Consider the following 14724-nt stretch of genomic DNA (forward strand, 5'->3'; position numbering starts at 1 on the left):
CCTTCCCATTCACTCCCATTGTACAGAATCCCAATGGACCCAACCCATTCACTCCCATTGTACAGAATCCCAATGGACCCAACCCCTTCACTCCCATTGTACAGAATCCCAATGGACCCAACCCTTCCCATTCACTCCCATTGTACAGAATCCCAATGGACCCAACCCTTCCCATTCACTCCCATTGTACAGAATCCCAATGGACCCAACCCCTTCAAATTCAACACCAAGAATCAGCTAACGCATCACAGGCCGGGGATGGAGCCTGGGCCTTTCCTGCTGTGCGTGTGGGGCTCAGTCCCACACCGGGTGAGATCAGCTCACTCAGCACAGGCCGGCAACTCCGATGCGCGGTGCCACCTACCCCTGCTCCTCCATCATGTCTTCCAGCTCGATGCACTTGAGCTCCACCCTGCGCTTGCGCTCGTGGTCCAGGATGTCCTGGTTAGGCTTCTTCACCAGGCTCGACTCCAGCTTCTTCAGCTCCTCCTCCGACTTGTAATCCACCCGGTCCTTCTTATGGCGAACGGAGGACAGGTTGCGCTGGACGTAGCCGTTGGTGCCGCTCCCCCGGGGGGTGGGCAGACCGATGCCGTTGTACATGGCGGTCGCTGGTCCCTGCCGCTCGCCGCTGCGGGGTGAAAGGCACACAAAGGTCAGGGAGAGAAACGACGGCTCGCCACGAGTGAACGGGGAGCAGGGGTCACTCGCGAATAGCACACACGCCAGAAACCGCCCGGTCGAACATCCCCCAAGGGGAGCAGCTTGGCTCACTCGCTAACCCGACTGAGTTGGAAGGTTGTTAATCTCTTTTTAAATTCTCATCCTTATGTTCAAATGCCTCTGTAATGTAACCTCCTCCACCCTGCTCCACCAGTGGCGGCCGTGCCTTCAGCTGTCTGGACCCTAAGCTCTAGAATTCCCTGCCTGAACCTCTCCGTTTCTCTACCTCTCGCTCCCCCTTTAAGACCCTCCTGAAATCCTACTTCTTTGACCAAGCTTTTGGTCATCTGTCCTAATAGCTCATGTGATTCAGTCAAATTTTGCTTAAAAACGCTCCTGTGAAGCGCCGTGGGACGTTTTACTACATAAAATTAACAGCACAGCAACAGGCCATTCGGCCCAACTGGTCTGTGCCGGTGTTTATGCTCCACATGAGCCTCCTCCCGCCCTATCAGCATAACCTATTCCTTTCTCCCTCATGCTTCCCTTTAAATGCATCTATGCATGTTAAAGGCGCCATACAAATCTAAGTTGGTGTTGTTGTGGGTTCAAGCCCCACTCCAAAGACTTCAGCCCGTAATCCAGTCCGACACTCCCAGGGAGTGCTGCACTGTCAGACGTGCCGCCTTTCAGATGAGATGTTAAACCGAGGGCCCCGTCTGCTCTCTCAGGTGGACGTAAAATCCCACAACACTATTGGAGTAAGAGCAGGGGGAGTTCTCCCCAGTGTCCTGGGGCCAATATTTAACCCCGCGACCAGAACAACAACAGATTATCTTGCTGCCCAACATTCAACGAGCCAGTCCGTTCGCGGTTTGTGGGATCATGCTGTGTGAAAAACGGCTGCCAGGATTCTCGACACAGCAAGAGTCAGCACACTTCCAACGTTATTCAGTGCACGTGAAAACCTTAGGGACCTTTCCGAGAGGGTAATAAAGGAAAGCAAAGTCTTCCTCCTCCGCTCCGCTCCGCTCCCCCCCCCCCACACACTGTGAAGAGTGGCCACTGCACCCCCATTTAGTTTAGCAATGGAGCAGTTACATTTGTGGCCCCCTTTCATTTTCTCCTGGTCGAGAGTCAGTTATGCAGCAAAGCAATAAAATGTTTATGCAGAATCTGAATTTGAAGCAATCCATTGCTTTTAAAAAATAAATCTGTGACTGGCGGTTTTAAAGAATTTATTTACTTGATTACCTGTGGCACTGCCCAGTGAGTACAAGTTTTTTTTCTCCACTATACAGGGTGGGGACTGAGTTGCAGAAGCGACTTTAGGAAAGTGCTGCACAGCGCCCCCTGGAGGCCAGAGCCTGCAACTTCAGTGTGACCGTTGACATAGGGAAATTGAATAGGGAATTTTGCCGTAGTAATTTGCAACGGGAAATGTTGGCACAAACGTGTGACGAACAATCGTCACGGCTAGAATTATGCTCCCTGTGCAAGATTTTTAGTACATAGATATTGTTTTGAAATTCATCCATTTTTATAATAACTGAAAGAACCTTCATTTCTGTGGCGCCTTTCACGACCTCAGGACGTCCCAAGGCACTTCACAGCCAATGAAGTACTTTTGAAGTGGAGTCACTGTTGTAATGTAGGAAACGCGGCAGCCAATTTGCACACAGCAAGCTCCCACAAACAGCAATGTGATAATGTGCAGATAATCTGTTTTAGCAACGCAGGTTGAGAGATAAATATTGGCCTCAGGACACCTGGGAGAACTCCCCCTACTCTTCTTCGAAATAGTGCCATGGGATCTTTTATATCCGCCGGAGAGGGCAGACTAGGGTTTAACGTCTCATCCAAAAGACGGCACCTTCAACAGTGCAGCACTCCCTCAGTACTGCACTGGAGGGTCAGCCTAGATTTTTGTGCCCAAGTCTCTGGAGTGGGACTTGAACCCACAGCCTTCTGACTCGGAGGCGAGAGAGCCAAGGCTGACAGTGGAGGCAGAATTTACCCATGGTGCTCACGAGGGAACCTCTTCTATAAAAGAGGGGCCGACAGTGGAGTTTGACTCTGGCTCCATTCACTCCCCCTCCACGATCAGGAAACTGATTATCTCTCTCTCTCTCTCTTGTTGGAAACATTGGTTAAACTCTAGGACCATTGGTCTGCCAAAGCCCAAGACCATATCCCCCCTCCCCTGGGGCAGCATCCAGGGCAAAGCAGCCCGCTTGATCGGCACCCCATCCACCACCTTAAACATTCACTCCCTCCACCACCGGCGTACCATGGCTGCAGTGTGTACCATCTACAAGATGCAATGCAGCAACGCACCAAGGCTTCTTTGGCAGCACCTCCCAAACCCGCAACCCCTCACACCTAAAAGGACAAGGGCAGCAGGCGCATGGGGACAACACCACCTCCAAGCAACACACCATCCTGACTTGAAACTATATTGCCGTTCACAGAAACATAGAAGATAGGAGCAGGAGTAGGCCATTTGGCCCCTCGAGCCTGTTCCGCCATTTAATGAGATCATGGCTGATCATCCAAATTCAGTACCCTGTCCCTGCCTTCTCCCCATATCCCTTGATCCCTTTAGCCTTAAGAAATATATCCAACTCCTTCTTGAATATATTTAATGTATTGGCCTCTACTGCTTTCTGTGGTAGAGAATTCCACAGGTTCACCACTCTCTGGGTGAAGAAATTCCTCCTCATCTCTGTCCTAAATGGCCTACCCCTTATCCTTAGACTGTGACCCCTGGTTCTGGACTCCCCCGCCATCGGGAACATCCTTCCCGCATTTAGTCTGTCTAGTCCTGTTAGAATTTTATAAGTTTCAATGAGATCCCCTCTCATTCTTCTAAACTCTAGCGAATGTAAGCCCAATCGACACAATCTCCCCTCATACGTCATTCCTGCCATCCCAGGTATCAGTCTGGTGAATCTTGGCTGCACTCTCTCCATGGCAAGAACATCCTTCCTCAGATAAGGCGACCAAAACTGCACAAAATACTCTAGGTGTGGTCTCACCAAGGCCACATAAAGGGAAGGATAGTTCAAAAATGTATTGTGCTACAAAGTTTGAAACAAACCCTGAACATCCACTGCAACTTTTGTTTTGGAAAAGGGGAGAAAGTTAAAATTCCATATTGAAGAAACTTGATTTCCAAAACTGGTGTAGAAAAGGTAAGTGCAGCAATTTAACTGTTTAAAAAAAAATTAAACCTCATTATTAAATTTTATCATTAAAGGATTCTCACTATATAAATACAAAAGATCTTGCATATGTTGCAGGTAGATTTAGTGTCTTCCTTCCACACAGAATCATTGAATGATACAGCACAGGAGGAGGCCATTCGGCCCATCATGCCAGTGCCATCTCTTTGAAAGAGCTCTCCAATTAATTCCAATCCCCTGCTCTTTCCCCAGAGCCCTGTAATTCCACCCCCCCGCCCCCAAGTGTTTACCCAATTCCCCTTTTGAAAGTTACTATTAAATCTGCTTCCACCGCCCTTTCAGGCAGTGCATTCCAGATCACAACAACTCGCTGCGTAAAAATGTTTTTCCTCACATCGCCTCTGGTTCTTTTGCCAATCACCTTAAACCTGTGTCCTCTGGTTACCGCCCCTTCAGCCAGTAAACAGTTCCTCTATATTTACACTGGCAAAACCATTCCTGATTTTGAACACCTCTATCAAATCTCCTCTTAACCTTCTCTGCTCCAAGGAGAATAATCCCAGGCTCGCCACGTAACTGTAATCTTTCATCCCTGCGACCATTCTAGTGAATATCTTCTGCACCCTCGCCCAAGGCCTTGCCATCCTTCCTAAAGTGTGGTGCCCAGAACTGACCACAATACGCCAGCTGAGGCCTAAACAGTTTGAACAAACATGTCCACATTTATAATGGGACTGGCTATGTAAACTCGTCAAGGTAGAATTGCACCCTCCTGGTGCAGCGCCGCCAATGGCAGGAGTGAGCAATTACAGCGTGACATAGGCAGTTCCTATTATCAACGTGGACGTGGGAATTTAACAATAGAAATATAAAAATAAGGTCAATATGGCTTTTAAATGGAGACTGAATTGCACCCTGGTCCAATTATCACCCACTTCACCTAGACGATACAGGAGTCCATTCGGCCCATCGTGCCTGCGCCAGCTCTTTGAAAGAGCTAGCCAATTAATCCCACTCCCGTTCTTTCCTCATAGCCATGTTCCCCGCAATTTTATTTTGAGCCATACAAAACTCCGCGCATGCACAGGTTTGTCAATTTGAAAGCCAGCTAGCCGGCTCCGCGGGAATCCTGGGGCGCTGCGCAGCTTCAAGGGAACATAGCCATGTAATTTTTGCCCCTTCAAACATACAGAATCATAGAATGATACAGGCCATTCGGTCCATCGAATGCTATACTTGCTCTCGGCACCGTGCAGCGCTGCGGGAGAGTAACTGGAGTCTCAGTTACGCTCGTTAAGACTTGCCAACTGTCTGTGTAAGCTTATTGAACTGAAATATTAAACCCCTTCATTGATAGTCAATATTTTGATATTCAAATTCATTCTTCAAAATGGTCAAGGTTTCAAATCCTAAAAGTCTTGAAATTTCAATTGAAAATGCTCAACAACAATTGTCTTTTGGATGAGACATTAAACCGAGGTCTCGCCTGCAATGTTACCCCCCCCCCCCCCCAGGCACCAATCGGGGAGGTCCCGCGCAGGGCGCTCACCGCCTGCTGCCGCTAGGAAAGATATGTCCGGTCGCGCAGCAAATTTAAAGGGACCGCGCACAAAAAAGAGAACACTGCTCGTCTGCCCTCTAAGAGATCCCACGGCCACTATTGGAAGAAGAACATAAGACGTAGGAGCAGGAGTAGGTCATTTGGCCCCTCGAGCCTGCTCCGCCATTCAATAAAATCATGGCTGATCTGATCTTGGCCTCAACTCCACTTCCCTGCCGCTCCCCATAACCCTCGACTCCTTACCTTTCAAAATCTGTGTGTCTCCACCTTAGTTGTATTCAATGACCCAGCCTCCACAGCTCTCTGGGGCAGAGAATTCCAAAGATTCACAACCCTCAGAGAGGACATTCCTCCTCATTACCGATTTAAAAGGGTGCCCCCTTATTCTGAAATTATGCCCCCCTAGTTCTAGATTCCCCCACGAGGAAAAAGACCTTCCCTGGTGTCCTGGGGTCAATGTTTATCCCTCGACCAAGATCACTAAAACACAGGTGATCTGGTCATTTATCTCACTGCTGTTCGTGGGAGCTTGCTGTGCGCAAAATGGCTGCCGCGTTTCCTACATTACAACAGCGACCGCACTTCAAAAAGTACTTAAACAACTGTGAAGCGCTTTGGGACGTCCCGAGGCCGTGAGAGGCACTGTAGAAATATAGGTTCCTTCAAGTATGGATGAATTAAAAAAAATATTTATCTATGTACTAAAAATCTTACACAGGGAGAATAATGTCAGCTGTCACGACTGCTCGTCACACGTTTGCGCCAACATTTCCCAGGGTGAACGCTACGGCAAAATTCCCTATTCAATTTCCCCATGTCAACAGTCACGATGAAATTGCAGGCTCTCGCCTCCAGGGGGCGATGTGCAGCACTTTCCTAAACATTCTCCTACAACTCTATCTAAAAAATAACTTGTACTCACCAATTAATTGCGGGCACAGCAACAGGGAATTATTTAGTTAAAAAGTGTGGTGTGATACATTTCGGTAGGAAGAACGAGGAGAGACAATACAAGCTAAATGTTGCCATTTCAAAGTGGGTGCAAGAACAGAGAGTTCTGGGGACGTTTGTGCACAAATCTTTGATGGGGGCAGGACAGGTTAACGTGCATTTAATGAAGCATATGGGATCCTGGGCTTTATAAACAGAGGCATAGAGTACAAACGCCGGGAAGTTATGTTAAACCTAAATAAAACACGAGTTCGGCTCCAGCTGGAGTATTGTGTCCAATTCTGGGCACCGTACTTTAGGAAGGACGCGAAGGCTGTGGAGAGGGTACAGAAGAGATTTACTAGAATGGTTCCAGGGTTGAAGGATTACAGTTACATGGATAGACTGGAGAAGCTGAGGTTGTTCTCCTTAGAGCAGAGAAGGCAAAGAGGAGATTTGATAGAGGTGTTTAAAATCATGAAGAGTTCAGATAGAGTAAATACAGAGAAACTGTTTCCAATCACTGAAGGGTCGATAACCAGAGGGCACAGATTTAAGGTGATTGGCAAAAGAACCAGAGGCGACATGAGGAAAAACTTGTTTAGGCTATGATTGGTTAGAATGTGGAATCCTGGTTGGATGGTGGATACGGATTCAATAGCAGCCTTCAAAAGGGAACTGGATAAATACTTGAAGGAGAAAAAATTGCTGTGATGTGGGGAAAGAGCGGGGGAGTGGGACTAACTGGATTGCTCTTCGAAAGAGAGGGACAGAATTGATGGGCCGAATGGTGCTGTATCATTCTACGATTCGATGCATTGCTTCAATTTTCAATTTATAGAAAAACATTTAATTGCTTTACAGAATGAGTTCTCGGATAACAATCAGCTTTTAGAAATTAAATCCCTTTTAATTGTTATGCTGCAGGAAACTCCCGATTTACCGGCACCTAAATAACCGGAAGTCTCTGTTAACCGGCAAAATTCAGGAGTAGGTTCAGGTAAGTTCTACTTCATATTAGTGGCCGTTCCTGGACCTGTGGCTGTGTAATCGGGGTTCCTGCACTTGTTGCCAAGCAACAGGGAAGCCTGGATTTGTTGCTGTGTACGGAGTTCTCGTACCTTTTAACTATACCTCTCTGTAATCCGGACTTTTTGATAAACCGGCACCACGTCGGTGCCGGATAATAAAGAGTTTCCTGTAATTGATTTCTTCTAGTCTTATAAAATAGTCAACCTCCCCAGTTGCACAAAGCCTTCAGGTGAAGTGGACGGGTGGTTAGAGGGCAGCAGATAATAGGACCAGGCTGTACACAGAAGTTAGTATAAGAAAAAACATAAGAGCGTAAGAAATAACTGCAGGAGTCGGCCATTTGGCCCCTCGAGCCTGCTCCGCCATTCAATAAGATCATGGCTGATCTGATCTTGGCCTCAACTCCACTTCCCCGCCGCTCCCCATAACCCTCGACTCCCTTACCTTTCAAAGTCTGTGTCTCTCCACCTTAAATATATTCACTGACCCAGCCTCCACAGCTCTCTGGGGAAGAGAATTCCAAAGATTCACGGCCCTCCGAGAAGAAATTCCTCCTCATTTCAGTTTTAAATGGGTGACCCCTTATTCTGAAATTATGCCCCCTAGTTCTAGATTCCCCCACAAGGGGAAACATCCTCCCTGCATCTACCCTGTCAAGCCCCCTCAGAATCTTATATGTTTCAATAAGATCCCCTCTCATTCTTCTAAACTCCATGGTGTGGAGATGCCGGAGTTGGACTGGGGTGGACAAATGTAAGAAGTCACCTGGTGTTGTGTGACTTCTTACATTTCTAAACTCCAGTGAGGAGAGGCCCAACCTTTCTTCATAAGACAAGCCCTTCATCTCAGGGATCAACCTCGTGAACCGTCTCTGAACTGCCCCCAATACAAGTATATCCTTCCTTAAATAAGGAGACCAAAACTGTACGCAGTACTCCAGGTGTGGTCTCACCAATACCCTGTACAGTTGTAGCAGGACTTCCCTACTTTTATACTCCATTCCCCTTGCAATAAATGTTCCCTCTAATTTAGTTTGGGCCCTGCCAGGTCCCTTTAAGGGGCTGCGCGGGCCGTTCAAAATGCCATGCATGCCCGTTTTTTGTATTGAAAAGCCGGCTGTGCGGGTTCCCTGCAGCCACACAGCTTACAGGAATGTTGATCTGGAGCGCTGTGTACAAGTCCGGGCCCCGCACCTTACAAAGGATATATTGGCCTTGGACGGAGTGCAGCACAGGTTCACCAGAATGTCACCAGGGATCAAATTACGAGGAGATTTTACATAAACTAGGCTTGTATTCCCTGGAAATAGAAGGTTATGGGATTGTAGGATTTTGAAAGGAATTGTTACGGTAGGTAGAGAGAAACTTTTTCTACTGGTGCAGGGAGTCTAGGACAAGGGGACAGAACCTTAAAATCAGAGCCAGGCCATTCAGAAGAGAAGTTAGGAAACACTTCTTCACACAAAGGGCGTAGAACATAAGAAGTAAGAGCAGGAGCAGGAGTAGGCCATACGGCCCCTCGAGTCTGCTCCACCATTCATAACAGGAAATAGGAGCAGGAGTAGGCCATACGGCCCCTCGAGTCTGCTCCACCATTCATAACAGGAAATAGGAGCAGGAGTGGGCCATACGGCCCCTCGAGTCTGCTCCACCATTCATAACAGGAAATAGGAGCAGGAGTGGGCCATACGGCCCCTCGAGTCTGCTCCACCATTCATAACAAGAAATAGGAGCAGGAGTAGGCCATACGGCCCCTCGAGTCTGCTCCACCATTCATAACATGAAATAGGAGCAGGAGTGGGCCATACGGCCCCTCGAGTCTGCTCCACCATTCATAACAAGAAATAGGAGCAGGAGTGGGCCATACGGCCCCTCGAGCCTGCTCCGCCATTCATAACAAGAAATAGGGGCAGGAGTGGGCCATACGGCCCCTCGAGCCTGCTCCACCATTCATAACAAGAAATAAGAGCAGGAGTGGGCCATACGGCCCCTCGAGCCTGCTCCGCCATTCATAACAAGAAATAGGAGCAGGAGTGGGCCATACGGCCCCTCGAGCCTGCTCCACTATTCATAACAAGAAATAGGAGCAGGAGTGGGCCATACGGCCCCTCGAGCCTGCTCCACCATACATAACATGAAATAGGAGCAGGAGTGGGCCATACGGCCCCTCGAGTCTGCTCCACCATTCATAACAAGAAATAGGAGCAGGAGTGGGCCATATGGCCCCTTGAGCCTGCTCCACCATTCATAACAAGAAATAGGAGCAGGAGTGGGCCATACGGCCCCTTGAGCCTGCTCCACCATTCATAACAGGAAATAGGAGCAGGAGTGGGCCATATGGCCCCTTGAGCCTGCTTCACCATTCATAACAGGAAATAGGAGCAGGAGTGGGCCATACGGCCCCTCGAGTCTGCTCCTCCATTCATAACAAGAAATAGGAGCAGGAGTGGGCCATACGGCCCCTCGAGCCTGCTCCACCATTCATAACAAGAAATAGGAGCAGGAGTGGGCCATACGGCCCCTCGAGCCTGCTCCACCATTCATAACATGAAATAGGAGCAGGAGTAGGCCATACGGCCCCTCGAGCCTGCTCCGCCATTCATAACAAGAAATAGGAGCAGGAGTGGGCCATACGGCCCCCCGAGCCTGCTCCACCATTCATAACATGAAATAGGAGCAGGAGTGGGCCATACGGCCCCTCGAGCCTGCTCCACCATTCATAACATGAAATAGGAGCAGGAGTGGGCCATACGGCCCCTCGAGCCTGCTCCACCATACAATAAGATCACGGCTGATCATCGACCTCAACTCCACTTTCCCGCCCAATCTCCATATCCCTTGATTCCCCTAGAGTCCAAAAATCTATCGATCTCAGTCTTGAATATACTCAAAGACTCAGCATTCACAGCCCTCTGGGGCAGAGAATTCCAAAGACTCACAACCCTCTGAGTGAAGAAATTCTTCCTCATCTCGGTCTTAAATGGCCGACCCCTTATCCTGAGACTAAGTCGCCTAGTTCTAGATACTCCAGCCAGGGGAAACAACCTCTCAGCATCTACCCTGTCAATCCCCCTCAGAATCTTGTATGTTTCAATGAGATCACCTCTCATTCTTCTAAACTCCAGAGAGTATCGGCCCATTCTACACAATCTCTCCTCATAGGACAGCCCTCTCATCCCAGGAATCAATCTAGTGAACCTTCGTTGCACCTCCTTTGGGAAGCATCCTGGAATCCCCACATGGCACAGGATGTGCATTCCACAGGACTGAACTGCCCTGCCTTTACTTAATAGACTATTACAGGAGACACTGGTTTATCCAGAGGTTGTATGTCCGGAAACCTCGATCTACCGGCAGAAATCAGGAGCCGTTTTGTATGGTTTTTTTTCTTCTCGTGGCTTTTTTTTCCAAGTCAGGCTCTGGAAAGTCACTCAAACTGTTGCTAAGCTACAGAGACGCTTCCAAGGTACGGGCCGACTGTTTGAAGCTGTTGCTAAGCAACAGTGTTTGTTGTCAGATACGGAGATGAAAACCGCCGTATGCTTCAACATTAACGCTGGTACGTCCGGCAGTTTTGATAGATCGGCAACAGCTCGGTCCCATCGGTGCCGGAATTAACAAAGTTTCCTCTAACTAGAAAAGTGTGCAACACACTCAAACAAAAAGCAAATGCTAGTAGCTCAATTAATAATTTTAAAGTTGAAAGAGACAGATTTCTGCTAGCCAAGGGTATTAAGGGATATGGAGCCAAGATGGGTGGATAGGGTTACATCACAGATCAGCCATGATCTCATTGAATGGTGGAACAGGCTCAAGGGGCTGAATGGCCTACTGCTGTTCCTATGTTCCTCGTAGCCCAGCAATTTTTTCCCCTCAAGTATTTATCCAATTCTCTCTTGGAAGTTATTAATAAAACTGCTTCCACCACCCTTTCAGGCAGTGCATTCCAGGTCATCACTCGATGCGTAAAATATATTCTCATCTCCCCCTCTGCTTCTTTTACCGATTACCTTCAATCTGTGTCCTCTGGTTACCGACCCTCCTGCCAGTGGAAACAGTTTCTCCCTATTTACTCTATCAAAGCCCTTCGTTATTTTTGAACACTCTTTCAAATCTCCTCTTAACCTTCTCTGCTCGAAGGGGAACAACCCCAGCTTCTCTCCACATAACTGAAGTCCCTCATCCCCGGTACCATGCCAATAAATCCCTGCTGCACCCTCCCCAAGGCCTTGACATCCTTCCTAAAGTGTGATGCCCAGAATTGGACGCAACACTCCAGCGGAGGCATAACCCGGTTATTTATAAAGGTTTAGCATAGCCTCCTTGCTTTTGTACTCTATGCCTCTATTTATAAAGCCAAGGATCCATACACTTCTTTTTAAAAAAAAGTTAACAGCCTTCTCAATTTGTTCTGCCACCTTCAAAGATCTGTGTACGCACACACCCAGGTCTCTGTTCCTGCACCCCCAGTAAAAGTGTACCATTTAATTGATAGTACCGCTGATCATTCTTCCTATCAAAAAGCATGACTTCTACCTATCCTTATTTAACGGAGGATTATTTACGAAGTCACTACAGCATGACTGTTTACATAGGCTTCCCCCCATTGTACGAATTTGTCACACAGAAAGCTGACGAGTTGCACGCAGACGTCAAGACTTTTAATATATTTTTAGAACATTCGGTTTTAAGCAAAAAAAAGCAATGCAGCTAAAGGATTTTAAGAGAACATAAATGTTTTTAAACCAGTGAAATTCAAAAGAGAGAATCCCATGGAACAATTTTAACAGATTTTATTCAATGCATTCGTTAAACGTCAATCATTCCACAGTTTTGCAAGAAATTAGTTGTTGGAAATTAAGAGATTTATCTGAAGAATACCATTTCTGACCGCAACTATTGCAGTATTTAATATTTTAAAATAGAAAGACTTGCATGTATATCGCACCTTTCACAACCTCAGGACGTCCCAAAGTGCTTCACAGCCAATGAGGTGCTTTTGAAGTGATTGAAATGATTTGTTAAAACTCTCTAGTAAAGGTTTTTTTTAAATTAAACAACATTTAAAGACAATGTAAACAGTGAATAAATTACAATTTTAAAGGAACTTTATGAGATTATATTTTAGAAAGTCACCATTTTAAATTTAAAACCGTTATGGTTTCAAATTGAAATCATTATGGTTTTAAGTCAAAAGTTATGATTTAAAATCGAAAGAGTTACGGTTTTAAGTTAAAGCACTCTCGCCTCGGAGTTGAGGGTTCAATTCCCACTCCGGAGAATTGAGCACAAATATTTGGCTGACACTCCAGAACAGTGCCGAGGGAGCGCTGCACTGTCGGAGGTGTCATCTTTCGGATGAGATGTTAAACAGAGGGCCTGTCTGCTCTCTCAGGTGGACATAATAGATCCTATGGCACTATTTCGAAGAGGAGATGGGGAGTTCTTCCCGTGTCCTGATTTATCCCTCAACCAACAGTATTAAAAAAACAGATTACCTGATCATTATCACATTGCAGTTTGTGCGAGTTTACTGTGCGCAAATTGGCTGCCGCGTTTCCGACATTACAACAGTGACTACACTCCAAAAGTACTTCATTGGCTGTGAAGCGCTTTGGGACATTCTGAGGTTGCAAAAGGCGCAAGTCTTTTTTTAAAGTTATATTTCAGTTAAAACAGTTCTGATTAAATAATTATGGTTTAAAATTGAAATATTTATAGTTAAATCAATAGTTATGGTTTGATTAAAAGCAGCAATGGTGCAATAGTTAAGATTTAAAATTAAAAGAGTTATGATTTAAAATTTAAAAGCATAAATTTCAGTTAAAACAGTTATGGTTAAATAGCTATGGTTTAAAATTAAATAATTATGGTTTAAAATTAAATAGTTCTGGTTTAAAATTGGAATAGTTATGGTCAAATCAATAGTTCTGGTTTAAATTTTTAATAGTTATGGTCAAATCAATAGTTCTGGTTTAAATTTTTTAATAGTTATGGTCAAATTAATAGTTCTGGTTTAAATTTTTTAATAGTTATGGTCAAATCAATAGTTCTGGTTTAAAATTTTAATAGTTATGGTCAAATTAATAGTTCTGGTTTAAATTTTTTAATAGTTATGGTCAAATCAATAGTTCTGGTTTAAAATTTTAATAGTTATGGTCAAATTAATAGTTCTGGTTTAAATTTTTTAATAGTTATGGTCAAATCAATAGTTCTGGTTTAAAATTTTAATAGTTATGGTCAAATTAATAGTTCTGGTTTAAATTTTTTAATAGTTATGGTCAAATCAATAGTTCTGGTTTAAAATTTTAATAGTTATGGTCAAATTAATAGTTCTGGATTAAAATTTTAATAGTTCTGGATCAAAATTGGAATAGTTATGGTCAAATCAATAGTTCTGGTTTAAAATTTTAATAGTTATGGTCAAATTAATAGTTCTGGATCAAAATTGGAATAGTTATGGTCAAATCAATAGTTCTGGTTCAAAATTGAAATAATTTTGGTCAAATCAATAGTTCTGGTTTAAAATTGAAATAATTAGGGTTAAATCGATAGTTCTGGTTCAAAATTGAAATAATTATGGTTAAATCGATGGTTCTGGTTTAAAATTGGAATAGTTACGGTTAAATCGATGCTCATGGTTTAAAATGGGAACAGTTGCGGTTTGAGGGGCAGAGAGTAAGGCTGGGGAGTTGGAAGCCTCGAGTGGGCCGCAGGGGGGCCCGGGTTGCCCGAGTACCCGATGCCGAGGCTCAGCCCTGCGGCCTAGCCGCCCGAGTGGCCTCGGGCTCCGCGCTGCGCTCCACGACCTGAGAGGCTGCGGGGACTAACCTGCCGGCAGCTGCCGGGGAGGGTGTGTGCCCGGGATCTCAGTGGGTGGGTGAGTATCTGCGGCTTCTTCTCTCTCGCTTCCTTCCTTCGCCCTCTCCCGCTCTTCACTGCGACACCAACATGGAGACGCTTCGCAGCTCCCCCTCGGTTCGCCAGGGAGAGGCGATGGGGAGAGGAGAGGGATGTGGGGGAAACTGACGGGAAATGTAGTTTTCGCCCCTCCGCCTGCTCGCCGGGGAGAATGGCCGACCGCGGCTCGGTGGACTACACCTCCCAGAGGGCATCGCGCGCGCCAGCCTGCCAGCCACTTTGAGCACGGCTCGGCGCCGCAAGAGGCTGGCGGGAAATGTAGTCTGCGTGCCCGCGCCTGCGCGCCGGGCACAATGGCCGCCCGCGGCTCAGCAGACTGCAATACCCAGAAGGCAACGTTTCCACCCCTCCTCGGTCGCTCTCACGCATGCCGCCTGTCTGGCGCGGCGCTGCATGAGGCTGATGGGAAATGTAGTTTCTGCCCTCCGGTTCA

The 14724-nt window shown here is 46.5% G+C and overlaps 1 protein-coding gene across 3 annotated transcripts in view; it reads right to left on the bottom strand.

Moving 5' to 3' along the window:
- srrm2 (serine/arginine repetitive matrix 2) overlaps positions 1–14378 on the bottom strand; it is a 63296-nt gene extending 48918 nt beyond the window's left edge. For all 3 annotated transcript variants that reach the window (XR_015080007.1, XM_086001310.1, XM_086001308.1), the window contains exons 1-2: positions 14202–14378; positions 365–631 (exon numbers count right to left, since the gene is read on the bottom strand). Coding sequence is in view for 2 of the 3 variants with exons in the window: in XM_086001310.1 (XP_085857436.1) it covers positions 365–603 (239 nt within the window). In the remaining variant the exon portion in view is untranslated. The remainder of the gene's footprint in view (positions 1–364; positions 632–14201) is intronic.
- Positions 14379–14724: the final 346 nt, after the last annotated feature.

The sequence above is a fragment of the Somniosus microcephalus genome, chromosome 11, assembly GCF_052327205.1.
Source record: "Somniosus microcephalus isolate GS21.2 chromosome 11, FLI_Smic_1.0, whole genome shotgun sequence".
NCBI classification, from domain to species: Eukaryota; Metazoa; Chordata; class Chondrichthyes; order Squaliformes; family Somniosidae; genus Somniosus; species Somniosus microcephalus.